At 44.2% G+C, this 26,956-nt stretch overlaps 2 protein-coding genes across 3 annotated transcripts in view; both read left to right on the forward strand.

The window, feature by feature from the left end:
• The first annotated feature begins 58 nt into the window (after nt 1-58).
• PRR11 (proline rich 11) lies at nt 59-20,025 on the forward strand. 2 transcript variants are annotated; one of them, XM_075589783.1, is made up of 11 exons: nt 59-275; nt 4,816-4,916; nt 9,692-9,842; nt 9,966-10,088; nt 11,570-11,827; nt 12,293-12,391; nt 14,183-14,295; nt 14,413-14,475; nt 16,272-16,368; nt 16,924-16,986; nt 18,765-20,025. In XM_075589783.1, exons 2-11 carry the CDS (start codon nt 4,819-4,821, stop codon nt 18,813-18,815), a joined length of 1,116 nt encoding a protein of 371 aa, XP_075445898.1. In that variant the 5' UTR covers nt 59-275; nt 4,816-4,818; the 3' UTR covers nt 18,816-20,025. The 2 variants fall into 2 exon arrangements, 1 of the variants encoding a protein (XP_075445898.1); XR_012799833.1 differs by having other exon boundaries at nt 62-275; nt 16,924-17,785.
• A 4,315-nt stretch (nt 20,026-24,340) lies between these two features.
• The window catches only part of SMG8 (SMG8 nonsense mediated mRNA decay factor), a 16,390-nt gene continuing 13,774 nt past the window's right edge, over nt 24,341-26,956 (forward strand). The window contains exon 1 of the mRNA XM_075589786.1: nt 24,341-25,935. Within this exon, the coding sequence (XP_075445901.1) occupies nt 24,426-25,935 (1,510 nt within the window). The 5' untranslated portion in view covers nt 24,341-24,425. The remainder of the gene's footprint in view (nt 25,936-26,956) is intronic.

The raw sequence follows: 26,956 nt of genomic DNA on the forward strand, positions 1-26,956 counted from the left end.
TGCGATGTCGTTGGACAACGGATATCCCGCCTCTGCCCTGCGATTGGTCCATTTTCGCTGTCGGTCAATCTGCTTCACGGGGCCCGGTTGGAGCTGATTGGTTTAGGGAAAAGCCAATCAGCAAATTCCTTGATCGGAACGGGTGGAGCGAGTCCAAGGGCTCCGTGCTGTGATTGGCTGTGACGCGCCCCGTTGTGATTTTGAATTTGTGTTCCATTCGGCGCTGTCACTGCTGCTGGACGGATGTGAGGAGCCCCTCACCTGGCAGGGCTCAGGTCAGTGCCAGTCACACGTCCTCTTTACAGCGCCTCCCTCGCCAAGCAAGTAAACACTGCAGCAGTGGGAAGCAATATGTCTTATAACTCGATGGCAATGTGTCATCAAAGACTAGCCCTGTTTAAAATGAAAAAAAGGTTGTTTTGGTGACTTCCTCAGTCCGACGTGTGCAGTTTCCTCTTAACTTCAAGGAGTTAAAGAAATAAAAATGCGTAGGATAATGAGATCCCCAGTTTAAAGTGTCACTGTGATTGCTGGTGGCTAAGGGCGCTATATACATGTTATAAATAAATAAGTGCGCGCTGCTTGATATCTGGGTGATGAGGGCGGGGGACAATGACACAAGCATCTTTCCTAATATAAGGACATGAGATGGTTTTTAGGTGCTGTACTCGGCATGTAGGCTTCAGGGTACTTGCCTGTTCCTTGGCACAGGGGTAATTTCCGGTCTTTTCCAGCTGGTTGTATAGACCGGGGTGGCCAACCCTTCTCCCCTCCCCCCCAACAAGATATGCATTGAACGGGTGAGGGAGGCCATGGGATCTGACCACATGGAGAGTTACCAATAGGCAGTAACAGCATTCACTATTTCACGTGTGAACGGATGGGATCTGTTTAATGGTCCACATATACATTTTTTTCAGACGTTGAAGCGAAATGATTGCGTTTATTGATTGTATATCATGCTCTGTCCGCTGTTCCCAACCTTTTGTACAATGTGCACCCCCTACTAGAAAATATTTCCTCTGCGAACCCCTAATTAATAAATCCTATTGCCTACTCATCAGATATTGCTAACAAAACGGTTTGTCCAATCCCAGGCAGTAGATGTCCTGTCCATTACTGTGCGTGCTTCCAAAGTCAGGCCTGCTATACTGTACTACCCACGCTAAGATGCAGATTGGGGCCTTAGTAAGTGTGCAGGCCACATACGGGCTCAGGAACCCGCTATACTGCTTGGAATCCTCATTACATATTTTTTTTTGCGACCCCCCTTAGAGACACCCCCTGATTCCCTAGGAGCACCCCTAAGGGGTCCCGCGGCCAGGGAGAGTGTCTGTGAGGCAGAGTGGGGGAGAGGGAGCGTAAGGGGGAGAGTGTGAGGGAGAGAGACTGGGGCAACAAGGGTGGGGGGTGTTGGGGGGAAGAGATGGGGAGGCGAGTGTTGGGGTTCCCCAGACTCTCAAAATCGAATTTTTGGGTTCCCTAACCAAAAAAAGGTTGAAAACCACTGCCCTAGGGGTTCCTGAATCACTGCACTGGACTTGCAGTGTTGTTTTTTCCCTTAGATTTTTGAGTCATGTTAATTTAATGTTATTGTTTTTCTTTGTCTCGCTGGTTTCTGCACCATGTTTGTAATTGCTCTTATGACATATTAGATAAAAACACGAAAATAAAAATGTGTAGCCTTTATAGGTAGCAAAATGGTAGAGGTGGAGACAGTTTAGTTTGTATTTTAGGTGACAGAGGCTGCAGTAGATTTATATGGAGTCAAAATTGTGTACGCGTATTTTTTTTTTTTCCAGAGGTGTTTCATATTAAATAGCCCGCTCTGGTTCCTAGTGTTACAGTCCAATCACTGCTCTGCTTTCCAATGTCACACCCCAAAATACTTTGCATATGGCTTTGTGTGCAACTTTGGAGAACAGTGCAGGTGGTGATGCATGAGGCTATTGTGAATGAATTCCAGATGTTTTTGTTTTTTTAAAGGGTCTAAGGCCTGGGACATAGTGGGATCAGCCTTGCTGATCCGTGCTGAGGCGCGCTCACGCTCAGCACTGAGCCCCTGCAGCCGCAATGAGAGCGGCTTTAGCAGGGGCTCGCGCACGCTTGCGGAAGCGTGTGTCTCACCAAGATTTCAGATTTGGCGCTCGCCGGAGCGCAGGGCCGGTCACGTGAGCGGTTCGCCCAATGAGGGCAAACCAGCTCTGTGACGTCACTGGCCCGCCCCCAGACATGCCCACGGACTGCGCACGCTCAAAGTCCAGGGAAAGCACCGCTTTCCCTGAGCCTCAGCGCACCTCTGCACGGGCAAACTGTCTATGTCCCAGGCATTAGACACCTGTGTTGGTGTAAACATGACATTCATTTGCAAGCGATCGCAAATCATTGCACACTATTTGTGTGTGTGTGTGTGTGTGTGTATATATATATAAAATGGAAATATTACTGTGTGCTCATTTGCAGGTCTGCAACCCCGCCTTTCACCTTTATCATCCAGCAGACAGCACTTCCACTGTAGCAAGGGATTTTGGGAAGTGACATGCAAATGAGCACACAGTGCCACTTTTGCGTCAAAACCATTTTAAACATGGTTCCCTATAGGCTTAAGCTTGCTGCATGGTCACAGCTTTAAGCACAGCCAGGGTTAAGATGCATAGCCAGTAAACCCACTCACAGACAGCTGTTTCGACCTTTGCTGTGCAGGGTTTTTGTCACTTTTTTTGCTCTCCATAACTTAACTAAGTGTGTGTATATATATGCAAATGTGCTCACAAGTTTACTATATATATATATATATATATATATTATATATATATATATATATATATATATATATATATATATATATATATATATGTGTGTGTGTGTGTAAACTTGTGAGCACATTTGCATGTCTGCAACCCTTGTTTTTCTCCTCATGTTTTTTGTTTTTAACCATGTAGTTTAATAAATCATTTTTATTTTTGTGAGTTGCTGAATGCTTTTTTCCCTGGGTATATCGTTCACCTATCCTCCGCCTACCTCTCTCTTGCTAAAACTAGTTACTTCTTTCTCAGTAATATTGCCAAGATCCAGCCTTTCCTCTAACAAGCTATTACATGCCCTCATCCTCTCCCGTCTGGGTTTCTGTAACCTACAACTAACCGGTCTCCCTGCTTTGCAATGTTCTCTTTTGCATTCTATCCAAAATTCTGCATCTCAAATTGTTTTATTTTCTCCCATAACAGTGTCTATTCATCTCCTTAAATCCCTCTATAACCTTTCAAGTCAGTGTCCATTCTGCGTGCGCGCGCATACAAAAGGCCAGCCATTGAGAGCGCGATGGTGCGGCAGATTTTTCGGCAGGCAAGAAATTTTGTTTTTGTCGCGTGACGGACGGGTCACGTGGACGGCAAAGCCAATGAGGGCGAAACGCTCACGTGATGTCACGGCAACGCCTCCCCGTTGCTGTGGATCACAGGCCACAGATCGCTCGGCCAACAGGCGCGTGTGTTACCATGCGCTCGATCGCACGTGCGCCTACTATGTCCGTGGCCTAAGGTTCTCTTCAACTCTCTACATATCAAGGATAGGACAGAGGAACCCGGGCGCTACCTGGAACTAAATAGGAGTTGGATTGGGGTGTATTATCCACCTTGGGAGTGGGCAAAGTGTCCCTCTGTTGCTGTTCCTCCTGCGACTCAAACACCAAAGGAGGATCTACCCAGGATCCTTCAAAGATAGAGGAGACAGAAAAAGGGGGATGGGGGAGCACAGGTGGAATGGTATACAATCTGAATTCAGGTGTGTAAGACTTTGAACTGCTGGTGTGGGTGATGTGAATCTATAAAAAGTCTCAAACACTCACACGGCCTTGTGCGAATGCGTACGCATCAAGGTATCTTTACGTCCTATGTTCTTTTCTTTAAGGATCTCGTCTGTGCGTTTCTTTCTTTGTTGGTGTTGATTCGCCAACACCAACAAAGAAAGAAACGCACAGACGAGATCCTTAAAGAAAAGAACATAGGACGTAAAGATACCTTGATGCGTACGCATTCGCACAAGGCCGTGTGAGTGTTTGAGACTTTTTATAGATTCACATCACCCACACCAGCAGTTCAAAGTCTTACACACCTGAATTCAGATTGTATACCATTCCACCTGTGCTCCCCCATCCCCCTTTTTCTGTCTCCTCTACATATCAAAGCAGATATCAAAACATACATAGAGGGTGAAAGGCTCCCGCCTGGCATCTGTGCTGTGTGCAGTGATGACTGACCTGTCAATCACCTCTGTGACATTCAGCGCTTCCCAGAGACATCCAAGCCGGATCTGGTGTGCAGGGAGTCTGGGCCTGGCAGTGGCAGTGATTGACAGGTTAAGTCACTGCTGCTCAGTGAGTGGAGGAGGAGGGGGAGGGGGGTGTTATCGGCGAGCAGGAGGCAGAGGCTGCACGAGGGCTGGGTGCGGAGCTAATCGTAGCCCTCCTATACTCTGCCCACCTTTGCTCTCAATGCGCACTGTGGAAGGGGGAGGAGGTGTGTGTGTTTGTACTATCAATGTCATTTAAAAATGTATATATTTACAATGGCATCAATTAATTTGAATACACTAAAAATCCCTATCTAAAAATGTGTCTGACAGGGCAAAAAGGCATAACATGAGTGTTTTAACATCAAATAATTATCATAGAACGTTACAGAATAAATAATTATTTAAAATATTGGGTTTGGAGCCCTAATTGAAAATAAACTTCAACCAACTAATCTGGTAAACTGGAGCAACTTTCAATATCTTTTAAATAAAAGTTCTTATTAAAATATCCTATTCACCTAGATAATGGCAAAGTTCGTGCAAGCACGCCGAAGACTGGTGAGATCCAGAAAGAGACTACGGGAGCCAAAGACACCGAGAACTTCAAATTCCACTCCACAACGGTAAGAGTAACCTGCATTAAGGTTATCAAACAGGGGGACAATGATAAATTGATTTGATTGTACATTGTATTACTGCATCGGACTGGATCTAACACCGTGGAGAATTGCTACAGCACTTTTCTCCTGTCTTCACCACTGAACAACTTCTTTATAAACCAAGTGACCTGCCCTCCTAGATCTGCCTGTGTGTTCTCATTACTGCTACTGTGCATCTGCATACTTGAACAGTTGTTAGGCTAAGGCCCCGCTGCCTCAGACCACGCGCCCGCACTGCAGACAGGCGGCGCGTGGAGAGGCACTTGAAGCTATTTGCGGTCCGTAGGGAGCACTTTTGCGGTCGGGGGGGGGGCACGGCCATGACAGGGGGCACAACAATAGAGCTCACAGCACTGCAGCAGCCCGGGTGGGGGAGGGGGTGTGTGGGGTGTGTGTGTTGTAACTGCTGTTTGCAAGTTTGAAGTTTTCCCTCTTCCTGGTTTTAAAATGATGTGCTCCCATTGGCTATCACTAGCTGGCTTGCTACTGGTTGATGGGAACCAGTCTGTGATTGGCTCCCTCGCGCACCATGTGACGCGTCGCCGCACGGGAACACGATCCTTGTGTATCCCCTGCTAGCTGACGCGTCACAGCAAGTAGTCACTGTGGAGTGAGGAGGGACTGGGACCGGCTCGGGAGGCTACAAGGAAATGGTGAGTAGCGCTTACGCGGCCGCCGGACGCAGCGGGACCCAGCACTTAACCGCTGTCACGTACGGCACACCTGTGAGCACGTGACCTGCATATGGGACAAGCTGTCACACTTTTCACCTTCCGCAAAGGTCCCTTAAATGAACAATATCTCCCCTCAATCTGTCGTACCATCTGTCACCAACAGCACACAAGTGAGCACATGACTTGGGCAATCAGGGTTAATACACACGGCTACACTAGCCAGCTCGCCTTTCTCCTCCGTAAGGTACTTTCAATGAGCTGATATTAACCCCTTACTTAATTGCAAACATATCTATACGCTGACAGCAGGGGTTCACCGGAGCGGAAATTTAATGCGGTTCATCTTCGGAGGCCCCCTGCTTCATACCTAGGAAGAAAAATATATATTTAGGGAGTATCTGCTCCTTTAAATTGACATGAAAGGCACATGGCGGAGGGTCTCTTGAAACCGATGTGATGAACAGCTGTAATCCAAGAGATGTTGAAGCAACAAACCTTACTATTAGGGAGCGCCATAGCTATTTGTAGTATCCTTACTATATTAGTGATTACTTCCGAACCTCATTTTTATACTGGAATTCAAGTGGGAGCCATAAGACTCTGGCAATATGTGGCAGTTAGGCATCCAGGATACCAGCAGGATGGCTATTGTACTTCTTTGCCCAACACCACTGAGTTAGGACATTATTTAAAAACAAAGGACCATTAATTTCAGGGTAGTGGGCGGGGTTTACGATTAGAATTGGGGTTTAAGGTTGGCATTAGGTTAGAAATGGCCACGGCTAATTGTGTGAGACACACCTTACTCTGCGTACATGCAGAATATTGTCATCGCATAGCCAATGTAGGGTCCAGTCTTCTGGATAATAACCCTTCATTACCCTATCGCTGTTAAGTGATTATCATGCTTTGCTGATTCCAATTATATGAATCCTTTTTGTTTTTTATTTGCATGGTCACAATTTTAAATCTACCTGTTGCCTAAAAAGGCAATATTTTACCAGCGTTACCACATGAGAAGAAAACGTTTCACCATTTCATTATTCACAATTTAGTGGCCTATTGGATAGTTACTATTTATTTATAAAAATGTTTTACCAGGAAGTAATACATTGAGAGTTACCTCCGCGTTCTCAAGTATGTCCTGGGCACAGAGTTATGATGACAAATACATGGTTACATTATTATACATTATGTATAAAGACATTGCATGAACAGTTTAACATAGGGCCGGGCTATAAGGAACATTTTCTCACAATAGCATTGCCAAGAAAAGGATCATTCTAAAAAAAATGATTCAATAAATATCTTCTCAATAGGAAAAAAGACAATAACCGTTTTAATTATTTTGTGAGAAAAATTCAGAATGAACGTTCAAAATAAAACAATTACAATTTACAATTATGTAACAGGTATGACAAATTAAATGTGTTTTTAAATTAAGCACATTTTAAAATAACTAAAACGCCCTTCCTGCCCCTTATTCTTGAATGTCAGAGATGGGGGTATGGGTGGAATTAATAGGTATGGGGTGACCTGATCCTGTATACATTCTCAGCTCTGCCTTCTTTAAAGTGTATGTGTCTAAGGCCGCGACGGGTGACGTCACTTGTCGCTGCTAGCAAAAGTTATATTTCGCTTTGCGGCGGCGTCGCGGGCGTACTGGCATTTGATTGGTTCAGGGGCTGTCGAATGAGACGACAGCCCTTGAAAAATCAAATATTGGCAGCTACCAAAATTTGCGACGCTCCGTCGCATTGTTGCAGTCACGCTTACTATAAGCGCACGTGGCGGCAATGCATTTGTTTTTGGCGATGTCGCTCTTCGCGGGCACTATACTCGCAGCCTAAGGCTACGGCCGCAGTGGTCACGGCTGCACGCGCGCCGGAGCGTCTGTCGGCGTGAGCACCCGTTTCAGCCGCGACCTGTGGTCTGCGGTTGCGCTTGCAGTGGAGAGCAGGAGATCCAATAGGGAGGGGGGAAGATGGGGGGCGTGGCCATGACGTCACGTGGCTGTTTCGCCCTCATCGGCTGAACCGCCGCTGTGATCTGGCCAATGCTCGGCCACCGCGCCAAAAGACAAAAATCTTGCCTTTTGGCCAAGGAGGTCGCACATTGCGGCTTGTGCCTGCACACACGCCAACTGAGGCCTGCCACATAGAGGGCTGTGCTCTGGCGTACAGTATGACGCCCGTGCGTGCAGCAGCGGCCACTTGGGACCTGGCCTTACACTGCATGTCACCACTACCGGTACCTAAAATGTCAATGTCATCCAAGGCTGACTGTAATATTGTGGTAATAAAAAATAAGTTAACATTGCAAATTGATGTTATCATGATCCTATCAGTATATTGCCAGCTGTGATGCTAACTGTGTCTGCCGCCCACAGTGTACACACATTGCTGAAAGAAGTAATACAGATTTACTAAACGTGGTGTGTTGTCGTACCTACTGCAAAAATGCACTTCTTTTTGCTGTATACTAACTAATAGTGCAAATATAGGTTTCGGAAGTTAGAAATCTAACCTATGTCAGGAAATCTGTCATCGATTTTGCCTAAAGCCAGTGATGCTCAAAATGACATGTTTTGGCAAAAATGTAAAGGAATTGGGAGGTTTTTAAAGAGGAGAAAAATGCAGACACCACCAATTTTTAAAGCAAAAAAAATGTGCATTTAATAAAAATGACATTAATTTATTTGTATTATATACTAAATTACACACAACTTATATTTGGCATGTATACCGTACCTAATTTTTAGGGGCACCTCTTAATTATCTGTTGCACTCGAGTAAAGATTGTTACTCGAACATCTGTGAAAAGAAATCCAGTAAACGCGTATCACTGTCAGGATTGGGGTTAACCAGACTACATGGGATCACAAATACCAGTCCGAATACAGAGGATAATAAATGTAAGTTTATTTGGCCAGAGCCAACAGTGAACCACACATACAAAACAGAGAAATAATGTCACAAACGGGGACTTACGGGGGTACTCCTAGCTCGCTGGGTACAGGGAGCTGCAGAAGTTGAGGGAAGACCGTCCTAGGTCCCCCAGTCCACGATACAGTTGGTCTTGACACGACACCAACCAGGAACAACTGTGGAGCTTGGATCGGCTTCTACAGTTTTCCAGTCTCCATTTCGAAACATGGAGAAACCGGGTGCCGACCAATCGGCTAACCACTGAGCCAATCCAGAGCCAGGAGGCGTCTGGAAAGGACCAATCCGGGGAGGGGATGGAGACAATGGGAATAGGAACTGACCAATGGGAATTGTGTCAACAGGGTTAGGACCCGAATGCCGGTCCCCGAGTTCAGCTCCAGGCTTTCCGCAGGGTTATCGCTGCCAGATAGCGAAAAATGCTCTGGCTTTGGAGTGTGTACTCTCCCAGCAGGCCGGCACCTGGTCACAAAAAGACTAGCCCCCTGACTTATTGTATAACTGCTACTCGGCCATTGTTACGGCCCCATGCATACAAATAGTCCCTATAGATAACTCAATAACCGTGAAAATACACAGTAACACAAGTTACATATTACCATAGCTGGGACATTTTCATGGCACATTAAAACCCTTCCAGTGGGTCACCATCTTGAGTAGCAGGAGCACCAAGTGGGCTTATCCTTTATTTGGGAATGCCATACCGCCCCTGCTGTCATAATCACAATGTTCACCCGATGAAGGGGTACTGATCCCCAAAACATTGTGCGTTCACTGGATTTCTGCTTGAATAAAAAGACAAATCTTTTCACACACATTCGAGTAACAATCTTTATTCGAATGCAACAGATCGATTACGATTTGCGAGCTTACACATGATGTAGAGCAGATCCCTGCACACAATCGTGTTTGCACCAACTCGTGAGCACAACAACAAATACGTACAGTCACCGAAAAAACAATTCTTCTGAGCACCTCTTATTTAATTACCCATTCCACCGCAATATCCGTGTTTATAAAACCACATAAATATTAAGCATTAAGCATTAGGTTTAAAAAAACATGCAGTTCTGCTTTCCATAATTTTACTTGGTATTTTCTTAACTCTCTTTTTTTTCAGGGCACCACATCAAATAAGTACTAAACTTTCCTGGCCCATGAATTTTCATCCGCTTGGATATTTTAAATTCTCCAATTTAAAGAATGCAGTGAATTTATTAATGACGACTTTCATCTCTTTGTACTGGTCGAGTCAGAGCAGTATCAAAAAGGTATGCTTTTTTTGTCATCTTCCTGTCGCCTTATTTACACTTACAGTAAAACTCTTGTCATCAAAGCTTTGTAAAAAGGGGGTGGAAACAAAGTTGTTCAATTCTTCTTTTTTTTTTTGGCAGCGTCTGGTGGCAGTGATAAATACAGTATTCCCGTCGCACACCTGCCAGCCGGAACTCCGCGCACTTCAGCAACGGTTGCAAAAACTGGAAAGAGAGTTCTCCAACCTACAGACAGCACTCCAGGTAAGTTCCTGAATGTCGCACAGTTCAAGCAACATTTGAAAAACAGCAACGCAAAATGAAAACAGCCAGACTTGGAAAAATCAGAATTTGTACTGCTGACAAGACCAGAAATTTGTTGGAATCTTCTTTTTTTTTTTTTCTTCGTAACGTAATTAAATTACCTTTGTTTATATTGAAGATGCATTACTTTTTGTATGCCTGCATTATAAATTAACATGGTAGAAATACTGAGTGGAATTTTATTTGTTTATAAAAATGTTTTACCAGGAAGTAATACATTGAGAGATACCTCTCGTTTTCAAGTATGTCCTGGGCACAGAGTTATAAAATATACATGGTTACAGTAAAAGAACAGGGTTATATAGTCAATTCACAGACATTTCATGGACAGAGAGTTGGAAAATTGGGTACAAGGGATAAAGGGTTGTGAGTTTCAGATTGAAATAGAGCAGCTTTAACATTACTTTAACATCAGCGAACGGCAGCATTGGAATAACAGACTAATAAATGTAACGTTTCTTCTTGTTGGAGTAAAGGGACACCAAATAAAAATCACATTGCGCCGTTCACAAATTACAAACTGCCCATTCCTAAAGACTTCTAACTACAAAATAAATCTCTTCAGCTGAAGTAGTTGTGCACGTTTTTAACATTTTATTTTTCAAATATTTTGATTATGCAAAGTAATATTTAATTTTTCCATAAGAACTGGCCTTCCTGTTTATGTGAATGCTACAAAAGCAGCCTCAAGCATCAAATTTTAAAAAAACATAACCAAACATTAGATGCCCTTTGGTGCAGAGGATTCTGGGAGTGAACGAAAATGTAGAGCTTTACAGAATTCTATCTAAAATAGCATTATTTAGATGTCATTTTATGTTTCACCCAGAATGCTTAAAAATGAAACGCACTTCCGCCTCAAAATTGACATCACAAATATATATATACAGGGCTCGACAAATGCACTCACCCCCTCGCCTAGTGGGTGTTACCGGTGGTGCAGTGTTTCCCGGCATTTTCCTGCATCTCTCTGTCAAACTTCAGGGCCTATCCCTGTATCTCCCGTGAAAATGGCAGCGCAGCGTGTTGCCATGACAATGAGACGCAATGTGACATCAAGACATCACGTTGCCATGGGCCGCGCAGCCATTTTCACGGGAGATGCAGGGCGAGACACTGAAGTTGAACAGACGGATGCAGTAAAATGCCTGGAGACGCCGCAGCAGCCCCGCCGGCGGTACATTACTTTATTTTTATAGATTTTTTTTAATTGTAACATTTCCATGGTCAACAAATGCTTTGGTGGTTTTTTTTACCATCTTTTGGTGGTGATACTGTGTGGCTGTTCTCAAAGCCACAGGTAAATTGTTTGCAAATACAGCCGAGGCATGCCAAGTTATGAAGCCATTATTAGTCCAATAAGTAACTGATGAACTTGAACGCAGTGTTGGCCCTTTAAATGTAACTCAATTCTTTTTCAGAATAAAGGGACACATTCAACTTCAGCAGAAAATCCCTGCTACTGTAAATGGATTTGTCCAGGAGAAGGGAATAAAGTGTCTTCTGCAATCCCTGCCCACCAACAAGCGGCAGCGCCTCTTCCTGTTGCTTTCGTCACGTCACTTCCTCCACCGCCACCTCCTCCTCCACCACCTCCACCACCGCTCCCCGCTTCAGCCTTCTTTAACCAAAAGCGGCTGCCTGTTCTGAAGAAAGTTGAAAGCACCAGAGTACTTAAGGTGGGATTCTTCTGTGTCATTTTGCTCGAATGACTTTGTGACTGCTCATGTGGTTCGGCTTTTGTACAGTCTGGCTCCAGAAGAATTATCCCAGCAGGCAGATCTTGTAATGAGGTTGTTACCAAAAAAGCACTCCTTTTATATTACTATTGGTTTGCAAGAACACAATTTTAAAGTAGCACTACCTCTGTAACCGTTTGTTACATTACTGCTTAGAAATCATGCATGCAGCCCTATTTTCTCTATCTTTTATTTTTTATATTACCTGAACAGAGAGGGCCCCAAAGCCGATATGCGGTTCCGAAGTTCACAAAATATTTGTCCTTTTTTTTCTGTACCAGTTTCTGACTCAAATTACAATTTATAGATAGAACTAGAAAAAAAAACTTGTTTCTAAATGAATGTTCTTTTTGTTTGTATTTGTATTTAAGTTGCGGCTAATTGTTTTATTTCTGTTCTTTCCAGGAAGCCCCTGCACAGCAGGATGGTCCCATCCAAATAACGCTGAAAGACCTCCTGAACGTGAAATTGAGGAAGGCGAGGGATAACGTGGAAAAACAAAAAGTACATAATCTTATTAACCAGGGGTGGGCTTGTCTAGTGGGCAATTGCTCCACGGGCCGCTCAGATTTCCTAACTCTAGGCTGGGAGCTGCTGGGAGGGGAGGACGAGCAGATCTTCAGTCCCATGGCAGGCCCGGTACTAGCGTGTGTGTAGTCCGTGTAGTGCATCGTGTGTATAGTTCTTGTACCTGGTGTATACGTATGTCCATGGTGTAAGTATCTGGTATGTGTGTATATTGCATGTGTCTGATGTGTATGTTTAGTGCGTATGTGTGCATGGTGCATGCAACCCCCCCACCCCATCCAAAAAGGTTCTGCCCGTTTTAAACCAATACTTCCAATTGTACTTGTTTTATAGATTTTTGGGACCTTATTCAACAGGGTCCTAAATGCTGTAGCTGCAAGATATTTCCATCTAACGATGTGTTGTGAATACCTTTTCACTATTAGAGTTCTTAATAGTGTTGCACATAATATTTGTTACTTGTACAACAATGTACTCTGAGCTGTACATAGCATTTTGCAATCCCTGCCCAGACCAGAAGCAATCTGAATTCTGTGCCAGATGCACAGAGAGATAAAGTGACTTACCCAATGCGAATCAAATCGGGTTCATCTGCTTCAAAAGCGTGACTTTACCACTGCGTGGAGTTGTGTTTTTTAACATTTGTTGATGTTGGTATTAAGGTAGTCTGTTAGGCCAGGTCCTCAGTGGCCGCTGCGGCCCACAGCACAGCCCTCTATGAAGCAGACCCGTGTGTGTGTGTGTGTGTGTGTGTGTGTGTGTCGTTGTGACGAGTACGCCACCAGGCGCGCGTGCAGCAGTGAGGACTGGGGCCACAGCCTTGATTTTCCCATGAGCATTACTTACCACTGTGCTACTATTTTACGTCCATAACTCGTATAACCTTGTGAAGCCTCAGATTAATATATTTTATTCCTGAAGCAAAATGAGCCAATGGCAGCAATATGTAAGGAGGTAAATCCAGGAAAAGGGTGACTTTAAATAAATAAATCAGACACCAATAAGTATTTTTCCAATTATTTTTTTCTTAGGATGGGTTGTAAACATGGTAAATCAAGAGATATGGGGGTTTGATTTCTTCTGGTTACTGCCTATTGTGCGATATCACTGATTTTCTGGGGGGGGTGCGCAGCTGTTACAGAAGCCCCGCGCTTCCCTGGAGGCATTTAAAATAAATGCCGGGGATTGCACGAGGCCTCTGTAACTTTTCACGTACCTGGAGGTCCAGCGACGTGTCTCCATGGCAACCAGCATCAAATTAACCCACGAGGGGGTCATGTGACATCACGTTGCCATGGCAACATGACGTCACATGACCCCGCGGCCCCATTTGATGCTGGAGCCGTGCAGGGTGGGGGGGGGGGGGGGCGACAGCCGGAGAGGAGACAGGGGGGCGCATGTTGGTAAGTTTTGTGCACCGTATGTTAAACAATAGTTTGCACAGCCAAACCCCCTCTCTTCTCCCTTCTCCCAGGTGGAGTAAACACGGGATTGACCAGCACTCCAATCAGAGGCCCTAATGCTGAGAAAAGCCTTCTTCATTTCAATAGAAATCAAAGCAGAGCAATTTTTTATTTACATTTTTAAGTTTTGCGTTTGGTTGAAGAAAGACCATGGCATTTTTTTTATTTTTACAAAATAACAGTGATTGTCCCTCTGTTGGCAAATAGGCAGGAAGGAAATTAATGACTGTCAGGAACTGGGCGTTAATACTGTTTGGGCATTAATACTGTTTGAATGTAAAAACTTTATTCATTTGTTTTATAGATGGGACTGCATCAGAATGGACCGATTTCATCAATTTCCCTCTCGGGGATACAAGGCAAAACTCTGAAGCTGGCCTCCAAGATGCCGCCTAGAAACCTTGCCAGCATTTTAATGTAAGCGCACAGCACAAATTAAGCAAAGTAAAATCCCAAAGTAAAAAAAGTACCGCAAATTACAGAAGTGGTTTTTTTTTTATACTAGGAATTTCTCTTATTGTTTTCCATCCACAGGGGAACTCCCAACATAAGTCCTTTACACTTGAGAAAACATCTGAAGAAGGTCAACATGGTGAGGTAATTCTCAGCTATCCAACCTTATTGATTATCCCCTGTAGTACCAATGTGGGTCTGCAAAGCATTGTGTTGCAAGCTCCTGCTCTGATCCATTGCAAAGCCGTTAAAACAGAAACCGTGAGTTACATTGCACAGCTGGGGTTGTCATTCATACATTACATACTGTATAAAGGATTTGTATACAGCGGGTCCTCGCTTATCCGACGGAATGCGTCCCCCAAACCGCCGTCGGTTAACGGACCGTCGGATTGCGGGTCCCATGTTGAGTGGCGGTGGTGACCGTCGGATAATCGGGTCCGGCGTCGGATAATGCGTCCGGCGAACTGCATTATGCGCCGTCGGATAAGGCGTCCATCGGAAACCAGAACGTTGGTAAGCGAGGACCGCCTGTATTTCATATTTTAATTGATTTAACACTAATATCTTGTACCTGGTATTCGGACTGTTTCTTAGAAACCTATACACGCATTAAAAAATTCAGATGATCTATATCTCTATCCTGCATCCTAATATGACAGTGGGTCTAGATGTATTTTGGTGGAGGTGCTGCTTTAAGTAGTAGTCTTAGATTGACCAGACACTTTTTTATTCAGCCCTAATTTAGGACTCCCCAAGTGCAGTGCTCAAAACCGCAATCTGCTCTCTTCACCATTAAAAAAAATGTCCCCCACATTTTTATTTATTTTTTAGCCTTTTTAAATTCTGTTGAAAATTAGCTAGTCTCTGAAATGAAGGGTACACAAATTATCTTTTTTTTTATTTTTTATATATATATATCTTTACGCACTATGAAACACACAGGAGTGCAGAAGGGGAAAAAGATCTCACACGCCCAACGCATTTGCTGACAAATTGGATCTTTATCAGAGGCCTCTAATTACGAGAGTTCTTTACTTCTGCCACTGTCACCACCGGAATCATTCTGTTTGACTTATTATAATATACATATACATAGTCTAGCATACTAGAATTGGAAACTGGGGCAAGGATTAATTTTCTTTTTGTGTTCTCTTGTATTATAACTCGCTTTTATTCTAATGTCTGTCTTGAAACGCTGCATATAAGGTTGGCACGATTTGAAATACAAATATACATGCATAATACAGGGAAGTGACAGTGCTAGGATAAGAGCACCCGGTGTAAAAGTAAACATTGGAAAGAAGACTCTTCCAATCTTGGTACATCTATATAAAGTACCAGTATATGACCGGTCTTAAAGCATGAGTGAAAGAGGTTGCAGAACCCAACAAAGCATGGCAATTTGATCTTTTGGGCCTGCTTTTGAAAGCTTTAAATTACGGGTGGGCGAAAATATAAAATACTTGGGAGCCAGCCTTTTGTTAGGCAGGGGGGTTCTGGCTAACCAACCACCACTCCCCACCTATCGTCGACTCTGTGTCACTATTAGTGTATCTGACGCAGACTCTTGCACACACACACACACTCGCTGACTCACGCACACTCAGACTCGTGACCCCCAGCTTTGCTCACTAACGCACACAAACGGATATTCTGACATCTCCGCTCTCAGCTCTGCCCCCTCAAACTAGCTCCGCCCCCAGCACTCGCACACCTTCTGCGCTCCGATTTCCAACACCACTCTCCTCACATTAGCTGTGCAGCGTTGACTTGACTTGTCAATCCGTGCAGTCATCACTGCATACAGCACCCCGGCTTTTTTCCATCCCAGTAATATGTATATATTGATATTAAGATTACAAAATGGGAAGACCTTTTAACATTGCCTTTAAGAGAGGAAGTACTGAAAACATTACTTTTTTTCATCCCTTTTCCAGGAGTCCAGGAGGAACTCCAATATATAACCGAAACAACAAAGAGAATGGCACAGGACTGACCCCAATAATGACAAAGGCTCTAAGGCAGAGATTCCAGGCAAGTCTTCAATTTTCCTCTGTGTTCGAATACAGTAGTTACTACCTCCATTTCTCCATAACACATTTCTTGTTACCATTGTATATTTCTAATGAGATATATATATATATAAAATCACACTTCACATCTAAGAAATAACTCAATGAAGCAGTGGAAGAACACATGCAGCTCTTGTCATCCTAAGTAGACACTTTTTGTTAAGCCACTAATGAAGTACGAAGGTTAATGAGGACGAGGGCCAACAAACCCGTCTTGGCAAAATAATAACGATTTTAAATGGAAGAATCGATGTTTGCGTCCCCAGCTGGACCCTTTCCATAAGTCTTCCATTACGAAACCTGTTATTTTTTGAAGATGTGTATTGGCCCTTTTCTGTCCTAATATCTCTCCACACGTGCCTGTGGTAAATCAGTATAGGTGTATCCATTTGTGAGTGTTTCATTATTTATACTTAGTTAGAAATATGACTACATTTTGAAACCAATAATTGGCACATCGCATGTATGCCTGTAAATGACACTAATAACAAATACTTCCATTTTAATTCTCTTACAGTTGGCTCACCCAAAAAGTCCATCTCCCCGGCGGGTATCACCTGGAAATAGAAGCTTTGAAGAGGTGCATTAAAAGTGCAATACATTTTAATACCGTCTCTGCTGGAAACGCCAATGGATACTGGAAACGCCAACTGGCTACTACTTGCACTTATTTTAAGCAATTTAAAAAAAAATTGATTGTTTCAGTACACATTCTCTTGATCTGGGATTTCATATGAGAAAACCACTGACTGAAGCTATTAAGAATATTGTTTCTATTTTAAAAGGTTTTTAATAGCAGAAAAAATGATGCTACTTTGCTTGTTCGCCACATCAATTTGACTTGCTATTTAAATATTGGAGGCTTTGTCAAAATTGACCATATTAGAATAGTTTCCCTTTTTCTACATACTGTATACACACATTCTGCGGTGAGCCATTTTATTGAGCACATATGAGACTTGGGAGATTCATCAGGCTCAGGTTATTGCAGATCGTGCAATCCCCCTTTATTGTAACTTAGATTAACCAGCCCATAGCACCTGGAGCTCTGGTAAATACCTTTGTCAGAGATCACATGCTGGATTTTCAATCCACAGGGGTATTTCAATATGCTTCAAAACTGCGAATGACCAAAAAAAAAAAACTATTGACTTCAGTGATGTTTTTTGTAGTGTATTGAATTACCCCAATAGTGTTTTGCTTTTCTTCTTTTTTTTTCCTCTCTCTCACAATGACCATTATTCAGAATAGTTTAAAGCTGCTTCCCAGTGCTGAAGGAGATCGGCTGCATTCAAATGGGACTAAAATATTCTCCAGAACAAGGAGTGGCATCACAGCATACTGAACATGGGCCAATGCTAGCGGAGCTCACAATGGAAGTAAGGCTGCGTCCATAGAGCCTCAGCCCGCACTGACGCTGAGGCTCGCCTGTCCGGTCAGGAGCGATCCCATGGACTGGCAGGCGAGCCAGCGTGCGCGATCGAGAGGCAGGGCAGTGACGTCGCTGGGCCAATAGCCTGCGACGCGCCGACGTCACGGCGCCGTGACATTCGCGCTGCTTTGCTGTGATTGGAGGTTTTCAGCCGATAGTGCGCTGAAAAACAGTTTCGGCTGTCTGCTGAAAATCCCAATGCCTCAGCATGCCTGCAGACGCTCGCGTGAGCCCCCTCTCAAGACATCCTCATTGAGGATGCCCGGGGCTCATCGCGGAGCGTCCGCACGGTGCTGCGCTGCCTATCTTTCCATGGACGCAGCCTAAAGCTCTTTTTAACTGTACCCTTAATGTAGCTGAAAGCCAGTGGACTGATATTAATTTAAGTATTGCATTGCAGGGACACCTCCATTAATTATAGGGGTTTTTTTCTACTGGTTTGGGAAGCAGCAACAATATAAAGCGTGGAAGCCACTTAATAATTTGATAAAACATTGATTATTTTACTTTCGATGGTCTAAACTTTGAATCCTGATTTGAAATCTTAAACCGAAGCACAGCTGGGTGTGAGAGGATAATAAAGAGCTAATTACTAAAGCCGTTTACATTGTAACATGGTTGGCACTGCTAAACACAAACCTAATCATGGTCCGTTACTGGTGCGTATGGCCTTCCTCACTGAAATCAATACTGCAATATGCGAGGAAGAATACGCATGCTTCAAAGCTTGTACCCTCTTCATTGGCACATGGGTTTGCTAAGCATAGCAGATCATTACTGAACGGGGTACTCTAGTTTGATTTATTATAGGGGTGCTGGTAATGGGCCTGTGTAAGTCATTGAGAGTTGGCTAACTGGAAGGCAGACTCCCTTACGGCCTCTGGTGTTTGTTGGGAGTGAAACTAATTTAACGTTTCTCTTTTTAGTCCAGCAGACAGAAATTTAACTCGGACGTTACTTGGCTCAAAGCTTCCTGATTGGTTAAAGCTTCCTGATTAGAACAATAATAAAGGAGTTTGGTTACAAACAAAATTAAGACACGCACCAAATATGTTTCACCTTCCCTTAATAATAAGGCTGGTGGGGCCTTTTCAAAGAGACCGGTCTTGGGCTAGATTATTTTTAATGATTTTACAACTATAATCAGTGGTCGACAAATCACCAAAAAATGTACTCGCCGAACAAAAAAATCTACTCGCCACCTAGTACCACACGTGTGCTGCTTGGGCCAATAGGAGCTCGCCACGATGTTAAATCCACTCGCCCGGGGCGTGCAAATGTATAGGTTTGTCGAACACTGACTATAATAGTCTACTGTTTTTACATGTTGTTTTTTATGTGTACTGTATTCCTAATATGTATTTGTAGTTTGTCAGCACAACACTTAAGCTGCTATGGGTACATCAGTATTAGTATTACATTTTTATTATTACAGTTAAATCTTTGTGTTGGAGGAGCCTGCAATTTTGCAATTAGTTGTTGCCTCCTCCAGCACTGAAAGGATCAAACACAATTGTCATGGTACTCCTTGAAAATGTGCACACTGTTTACAAATGCATTAAACTACTCCCTGCCAGAGGTGTTTGTAAAAGTAATTAATTGTATGCCCCCCTGGCTGCAAAGGAGTTTAGACAATTTTGTTTGTATGTGTGTATGTATGTGTACATATATTTTATATATAGATCTCCTGGGATTGTGTAATCCTCAAGAATACTTTGACATAGGCTATGGATAAAAAAGCACCCTGTTTTATAAAATAAAAATCTGGTAAGGTCTACCTTGTGATGCTTGCTTTGCCTTTTTTTATTCAGAGAACGTTGACGTACAAGTAATCCAGTAAATCCTGAAGACTGTCATTGTCAGGGTGACCATATTTTTCCCAGGACAAAAGTCAGGCATTGCGCGAGCACCAATGCACCCAAAAACTGGGCCCTAGCCATTTTGTGTTTTTGTATATATAATCTTTATATAGCGCCATCCATGTACATAGCACTTTAGAGCAGCAATACATGGGACAAGAATATAACACACAATGGGAATAAGTGCTTCAGGCATAAAAGTAACATTAGGAAAAGGAGTCCCTGCCCCAAGAGTTTACAATCGAAGTGTTTTTATGTTACATATATAGCATTTAGTTGTGATTGAGCTGCTGTATTTGTGTAATAAACTTGTACAGTACTAAAATAACATGTAGCGCAAGTGGAGTTTGTGAATACAGTGTGGCTGTGTGTATAAGTAGAGATGTCCAATTCCTCAGATTTAAATCAGCTGAGACTTCAGCGTTCTGGACAAACAATAGCGTCCTAATATTAAATTGCAGGATTTAATGAGTGAGGCTCACTTGAAGTCTGAGACTAATGACTGGGGAAAAATGTGTACATTTTAAACACACAAGTTTGTATTTATGGTTCCTGGATTCAGGATTACAGATGAAGGTCCAGGATGGGCCCAAAATGCATCATCTGATGTTACTACGTGTGCTCAGACTTACTAAACTGTAAAATCAGGGCAAGTAATGTGATGTTACATAAAACAGGAAAGGACATTATTTTCCCTGAGGTTGGGGCCGTATACACAAAGTTTAATGAATATAACATCTGTACTAGAACTCCATAGCATAGGGTTAATGTCATGTTATTTAAGTAATAATCCCTGAAGGAACAGGGCATTACTGGCCAATAATGCCCTGGCTGGAAGAGTTGAAGGCCCGAGGCGAAGCCGAGGGACTTTAACCCAGCCAAGGCATTGTTGGCCAGTAATTTCCTGTTCTGAGGGTATTATTACTATTATAGGCTAGTTTTTAATGGTTTTTAATTTTTCATAACACAAGATACACTTTTGTAGTCATACATTGGTGTACATTTAATGCAAGTTTATTAAAAGGAAATTGTACATACACATATATATATATATATATATATATATATATATATATATTGCATGTCATTTCCCAGAATCCCTTGCTGCAGTGGAAGTGCTGTATGCTGGGTGATAATGGGGAAAGGTGGGGTTGCAGACCTGCCTAAGACATGCAGATGAGCATACAGTTATATTTGCATATTTGCTTTCCTGTGGAGGGTTTTTGTCACTTTTTTTACTCACCATAACTTAACTCAGTATTATGGTTTAGCCTATCCCATAGCCTCTCTTGCATTCCCAGTAAAATCAACCCCACACTGATGAGACCCATCAAGGTCGAAACGGCTGTCTGTGGGTGGTTTTCTGGGTATGCACCTTAACCCTGGCTGTGCTCAAAGCTGTGACCATGCAGCAAGCTTAAGCCTATAGGGAACCATGTTAAAAATGGTTATTGAGGCAAAAAGTGACACTGTGTGCTCATTTGCATGTCATTTCCCAGAATCCCTTGCTGCAGTGGAAGTGCTGTATGCTGGGTGATAATGGGGAAAGGCGGGGTTGCAGACCTGCCTAAGACATGCAGATGAGCATACAGTTATATTTGCATATATATATATATATATATACATATATATACACACACACTGCAGGTCCCCTCTATATACTCAAACACACTTTGCAGTCCCCCTACACACTCTGCAACCCTCCCTCCTCTACACACACCAGACCCCCCTCTACACCCACAAACACACTGCAGCCCCATGTAAACCCACAAAACTGCAGACACACACACAAAAACACATGGCAGCTCTCCACACACTGCAGATACACACACAAACAAAACAGACTGCTGCCCCCTCTACATCCACAAAACACAGCAGCAGCCCCCCTCTACTCCCACTGCAGCCCCCTGTAAACACACACAAAACACTCTGCACCCCTCCTCCACCCCAAAAATGCAAACTGCAACCCCATTCTGCGCCCACAAAACACGCTGCAGAGACACAAACCAACAAAACAGACTGCCACCTCTGCAGCCCCCTCCCTACACCCACTGCAGCCCCCTGTAAACCCACACACTGCAGACACACACCAACAAAACACTCTGCACCCCTCTACTATTTATTTATTTATTTATTTATTTATAAAATATTTTACCAGGAAGTAATACATTGAGAGTTATCTCTCGTTTTCAAGTATGTCCTGGGCACAGAGTAAAACAAAATAATACATGGTTACAAATACAGTTACATAAATGAGCAAGGTATACATTATATACAAGTCATTGCGTGCACAGTTAAAGATAATATATATTATGGCCGTATGAAACAGTTACAGACCAGATTAAAGTGTGAGACAGCCTTAGATTTGAAAGAACTTAAACTAGTGGTGGATATGAGAGCCTCTGGTAGGTTGTTCCAGTTTTGGGGTGCACGGAAGGAGAAGGAGGAACGTCCGGATACTTTGTTGAGTCTTGGGACCATGAATAGTCTTGGAGTCTGATCTCTACACACAGCAGACACACACCAACAAAACTGACTCTGCTGAACACTCTACACCCACACCAATAAAACACTCTGCTGACCCCCTTTACACACAACAGACACACAAACCTTTCCCCTCACTCTCCTGTGAGCTCTGCAGGCAGCGTGGGGGAGGAGTCCGTGCCTGGCTGCTGCCTCCTGTCGAATCACCTTTCCTGTCTGAGAGCTGATTTCACTCCTTGTGAATGAGAACTTAAAGCTGATTGGCTGAAAAACTTGGCAGGGTGCCAAAAATTCCAGGCGATTACTGATTGGTCAAAATCCCAGGCATTATCCAATCGTAGAGCAGGAATTTCAATAATGCCCAGAATTTACCAGCTTTAGCCTATAATTCTGTATACAGCTACATTCTCTTTAAATAATGTGACATTTAATTATTGGTGTTATTCCCAGTCAGATAATGAAATTGGGAGTTTGGAGAAACGGAGAGTGAAATATGGCAAATAAATGTAACAGGGTATGTATATTCAGCCTATCTTTCCCCAACTTGTTATGCAAGTCCTGCTAGCTGCAGGCTATAAGGGGTTAATTCTATGGGTTTGTGCCCCCAACCATGCTCCTCTATGATGGACAGGAATAAAGTGGAGACTCATGGCCTGTGTAAGCCTATCAGGAAAAGGTATAGACACTGAGCCCGCTCCTGCTATCCTAATTAGGGGACTACTAAAATTATGAGGAGTCCTGCTTCTGCTCTGGAAGAGAGAGGAAGCAGAGAGCTGTCAGTCTGTTCTATGGCTGAGGGATCATCAGACTCAACCACAGTGTTGCCCTATACTACCAGGGGCAAAGCACCATCCAGAGGTATGGAACCTCTGAGACCTTGCATCGCTGTGAGAAGATCTGCAGTGCATGCCATACAATAAAGACCCTTGTTATTACACTCCTGTCTAAGTATCAGTCCTTGGGCAGGAGGGAGAGAGCGCAATTGTGGGGGCTGATTTCTGAACACCCTGAAACCCACTACGGCTGGAGGTGCTGAACACCAAGAGAACGAACCTAAGCCCGTCCTGATCTCCACTATATCGCGGAGGGGGGGGGGGGGGGGCGGGAGAACTGTGTTACATAACTAATAAGTTTTTTAAGTTGTACCTAAACCTGGCATTACTCGTATTGCTTTTGCTCTATTTCACTGTCTGGATGACAGTAACGACAGCATTAGTTATGATTTAACGTGACCTTATTTGTTGGCACTCATGTTAACAGAGTTTTGTGAGCAGGCTGGTATTATGCTAGTTGTGGCATATAATTGCCACTCTTTATAATGCTGGGTTTTTAATATGATGTGTTAAGGCCGGGCATATAGTGACCGCGACGCGTGCCGACGCCGCTAGCGAAAGTTGTATTTCACTTTGCGGCGGCTTCGCGGGCGACCAGACCATTGATTGGTTCAGGGGCTGTCACATGAGGCGACAGTCCCTGACAAATCAAATATTCCCAGCTGCAAAAAATCGCTGCGCCCTGTCGCTTTTGCTCTTACTATAAGCGCACGCGGCAGCGACAATTCATTGCACTATAAGCGCGGCCAGCGGTCTGTTACTTTCTTTAGTAACTACAGCATTACCATTAATGCTAAGTTAAAAAAAAAAAACGTAAAAAAAAAAAGTGATTCACTATGGTAATCTTTAGAGCAACATTGTAACCTCGCAGACACTTAATCTTTCCAATGCTTCCATCTCCTGAACGGATCATCAGATCTAAAAAAAAACCAAAAAAGCCGTTTTGGAAAGGACAAGATATTATGCCAATAAAAAGGCTGCTCAGCGCAGCAAAGCAGGGGGCTTTAACTGAGCTTAGCATGACATTACACATGGTGATGAGCAAGTCTGGGCTTCTCTGTGTTACTCGTGTGGGATGCATGATGTATTTGGGGGTATTACGAGTATGTGCGAGTATTACACTATTAATTAATACCACATACAAATAATACAGAGCCGGAGCACGGTTCTACTTTCCCATGGCTATTGGCCAAGCAGGCACTTGCTACACCTTGGTTGTTGGGTAGATGGACGCTACAAGCCATACATGGCGCTATAGAGAGAGAGGGTAAGTGCCACCGAGCTCAGCCCGGACCAAAAACGCGCCTCTGACAACAAGGGCTTCCCGTGTTTCCGGCCGGACACTTTCACTCGGCGCACACATACATGCGCCGTCCTCGCTCCCCTCCGCTGCCAGGCAGGCGCGGTAAAGATGGCGGGCCCCGCCGTCCTGCGGGAGCTCCTGGACGCGGAAGCGGAGCCGGCCTGGGGCGAGGAGGAGGTTTGCGTGGTCGGGGTGTTCGGTAAGACGGCCCTGCAGGGGGGCTCGGAGAAATGCTCGCTGGTCAATTCGCTGTGTGACCGGCACGTCTTCCCGCTCTTCCACATGGCACCGGAGCGGCCCCAGGAGCGCAGCCTCCTCCAGGCTTACCACGACCAGGACTCCCGGGTGCTCTACCTGCTGCTGACGGGGATCAGCGACTCGGCGCAGCTGCTGAGGGCCTGCGGGGAGCTGAGCCGGGGGGAGTCCCACGCCGAGGCCCACGAGTGGTGGAAGGACGAGGAGAAGCTGCACTGCATGCACCTGCTCTACCTCTTCTCCGTCTGCCATATCCTGCTGCTGGCGCACCCCACCTGCTCCTTCGACATCACCTACGAGAAGCTGTTCAGGGCCCTGGACAGCCTGCGGCAGAAGGTGCTGCCCTCGCTGAAGCTGCCCCTCAAGGACTGCGTGGTGGGGCTGGACTGGAAGCTGAACGCCAGGCCCTGCCCGCCCAGGCTGCTCTTCGTCTTTCGGCTCAACGGGGCGCTCAAGGTGGAGCCGAGGGTCCAGGGCCTGCCGGCGCCAGAGAAGCCCAAGAAGCACTCGCCCAAGAGGAGGCTGCAGCATGCCCTGGAGGACCAGATCTACCGCATCTTCAGGAAGAGCCGGGTGCTGACCAACCAGAGTATCAACTGCCTGTTCACGGTGCCCGCCAACCAGGCCTTTGTGTACATTGTAGCTGACCAGGATGAGGACCCCATCGGGATGCTGCTGGAGGGGTTGAGGCATAACTGCACGGTGAAAGAGGCCGAGTCCCTGGTGCCCATCACCGGTCCCAGACGGTACCAAATGATGAGGCACAACCGCCAGTTGTCTTTCACCGTGGAGAGCAACACGAGTCTCTCCGGTCAGTTGGTGGACTGCACGTTGAGGGAATTCCTCTTCCAGCACGTAGAGCTGGTGCTGACCAAGAAGGGGTTTGATGACAGTGTAGGGCGAAACCCTCAGCCGTCTCACTTTGAGCTCCCCACCTACCAGAAGTGGGTTGGGGTGGCATTAAAATTATATGAAGTGATCCTTGAAAATAAAGATGACGATCCTCCTGCTTTTCCGGGAGGATTTCCTCCAAAGCTCTTGGCTAACATGAAAGTCTTGGAAGGCTTTTTGGATGCAGACACTAAGTTCTCAGAAAACCGGTGCCAGAAAGCCCTTCCTATGGCACACAGCGCGTATCAGTCCAATCTGCCCCATAATTATACCACGACTGTCCATAAGAACCAGCTGACACAAGCCCTTAGGGTGTACAGCCAGCATGCCCGTGGCCCGGCTTTCCAAAAATATGCCATACATTTAAATGAAGATTGTTACAAGTTTTGGAGCAGCGGCCACCAGCTTTGTGAAGAAAGGAGCTTGACAGATCAACACTGTGTACATAAATTCCACTTGCTGCCAAAGTCTGGTAAATGCATTCGTTTCACTGTGTTGTATATCTCAAAAATAATCTGCTTCGTTGGTTGCCAATATATTTAGAATGATGCATGCTATATCAGGTTTGTTTGTATGTTCTGTGATATATCAGGTGCAGTACACTATCACAAAAGGCTTGCAATTTAATTTTAGTAGCTGGGGATTCGGGACATAAAGGGACTTGTGTAAAGTTTCAAGCACTTGGCATTGGTTTTCAGATGCAAGCGTTCGATCTTTAATTTCATGTGTACTTATATTTACTACGTCTGATCTCCGTTCGTTACTTGTCCTTAAATTACCACCATTTTCTCCAACCTCCCTTAAACCCTTTCCTCACACTCCTAGTTCTGTCTCTAAAGTAGCAGTCTGTGCTGCTTTATTTTCTTCTGGACTTTTTTTTATTAACTGAACCAGGGGATATCCTCTTTACATCCTTCTACCCGGTTTCCTTAGATATTTGCATGTTTTCCTCTAGTAGGTACATTTGTCCTGTTGCAAAAAAATGGCTGCTGGGGTGACGTCGTAATTTTCTATTGGTGACGCAGGCCAAAAAAATCCTGCAAATTCCTCTGGAGACTAAAAAGTATCAAGTGCAACAGCACAGGAAAAAGTGAATTGGTAACTGATAAGTGGCCAAATGAAACGCCACAATTGGGTGAAAATAATGCTTGGTGGATAAAATCCAACATGTATTAAAGTGCCCAATAATATAGGAAAGAACTAAACACATCTTGCTGAATCATAGGACACTTAGACCAAAAGGAATGCAGCTCCAAAACTGTGTTTCAGGCCATAGTAGATACTATCTTCAACAATAATGAAGCGCAACTCCACCTCAAAGAGAAACATGAGTAAAAGTGTGTGTGTGTATATATATATATATATATATATATATATATATATATATTATATATATATATATATATATATGTGTATATATATATGTGTATATATATGTATATATGTATATATGTAGAGGGGGAGTGGAATGACTAAAAGGTCATAATGTGTGC

The sequence above is a fragment of the Ascaphus truei genome, chromosome 3, assembly GCF_040206685.1.
Source record: "Ascaphus truei isolate aAscTru1 chromosome 3, aAscTru1.hap1, whole genome shotgun sequence".
Taxonomy (NCBI): domain Eukaryota; kingdom Metazoa; phylum Chordata; class Amphibia; order Anura; family Ascaphidae; genus Ascaphus; species Ascaphus truei.

Coding starts and splice junctions, on each gene's coding strand:
- PRR11 (XM_075589783.1), top strand. CDS start 4,819: ATGGCAAAGTTCGTGCAAGCACGCCGAAGACTGGTGAGATCCAGAAAG. Junction 11,828..12,292: donor AAAGCACCAGAGTACTTAAG/GTGGGATTCTTC, acceptor TGTTCTTTCCAG/GAAGCCCCTGCACAGCAGGA. Junction 16,987..18,764: donor GAAATAGAAGCTTTGAAGAG/GTGCATTAAAAG, acceptor TTCTCTTTTTAG/TCCAGCAGACAGAAATTTAA.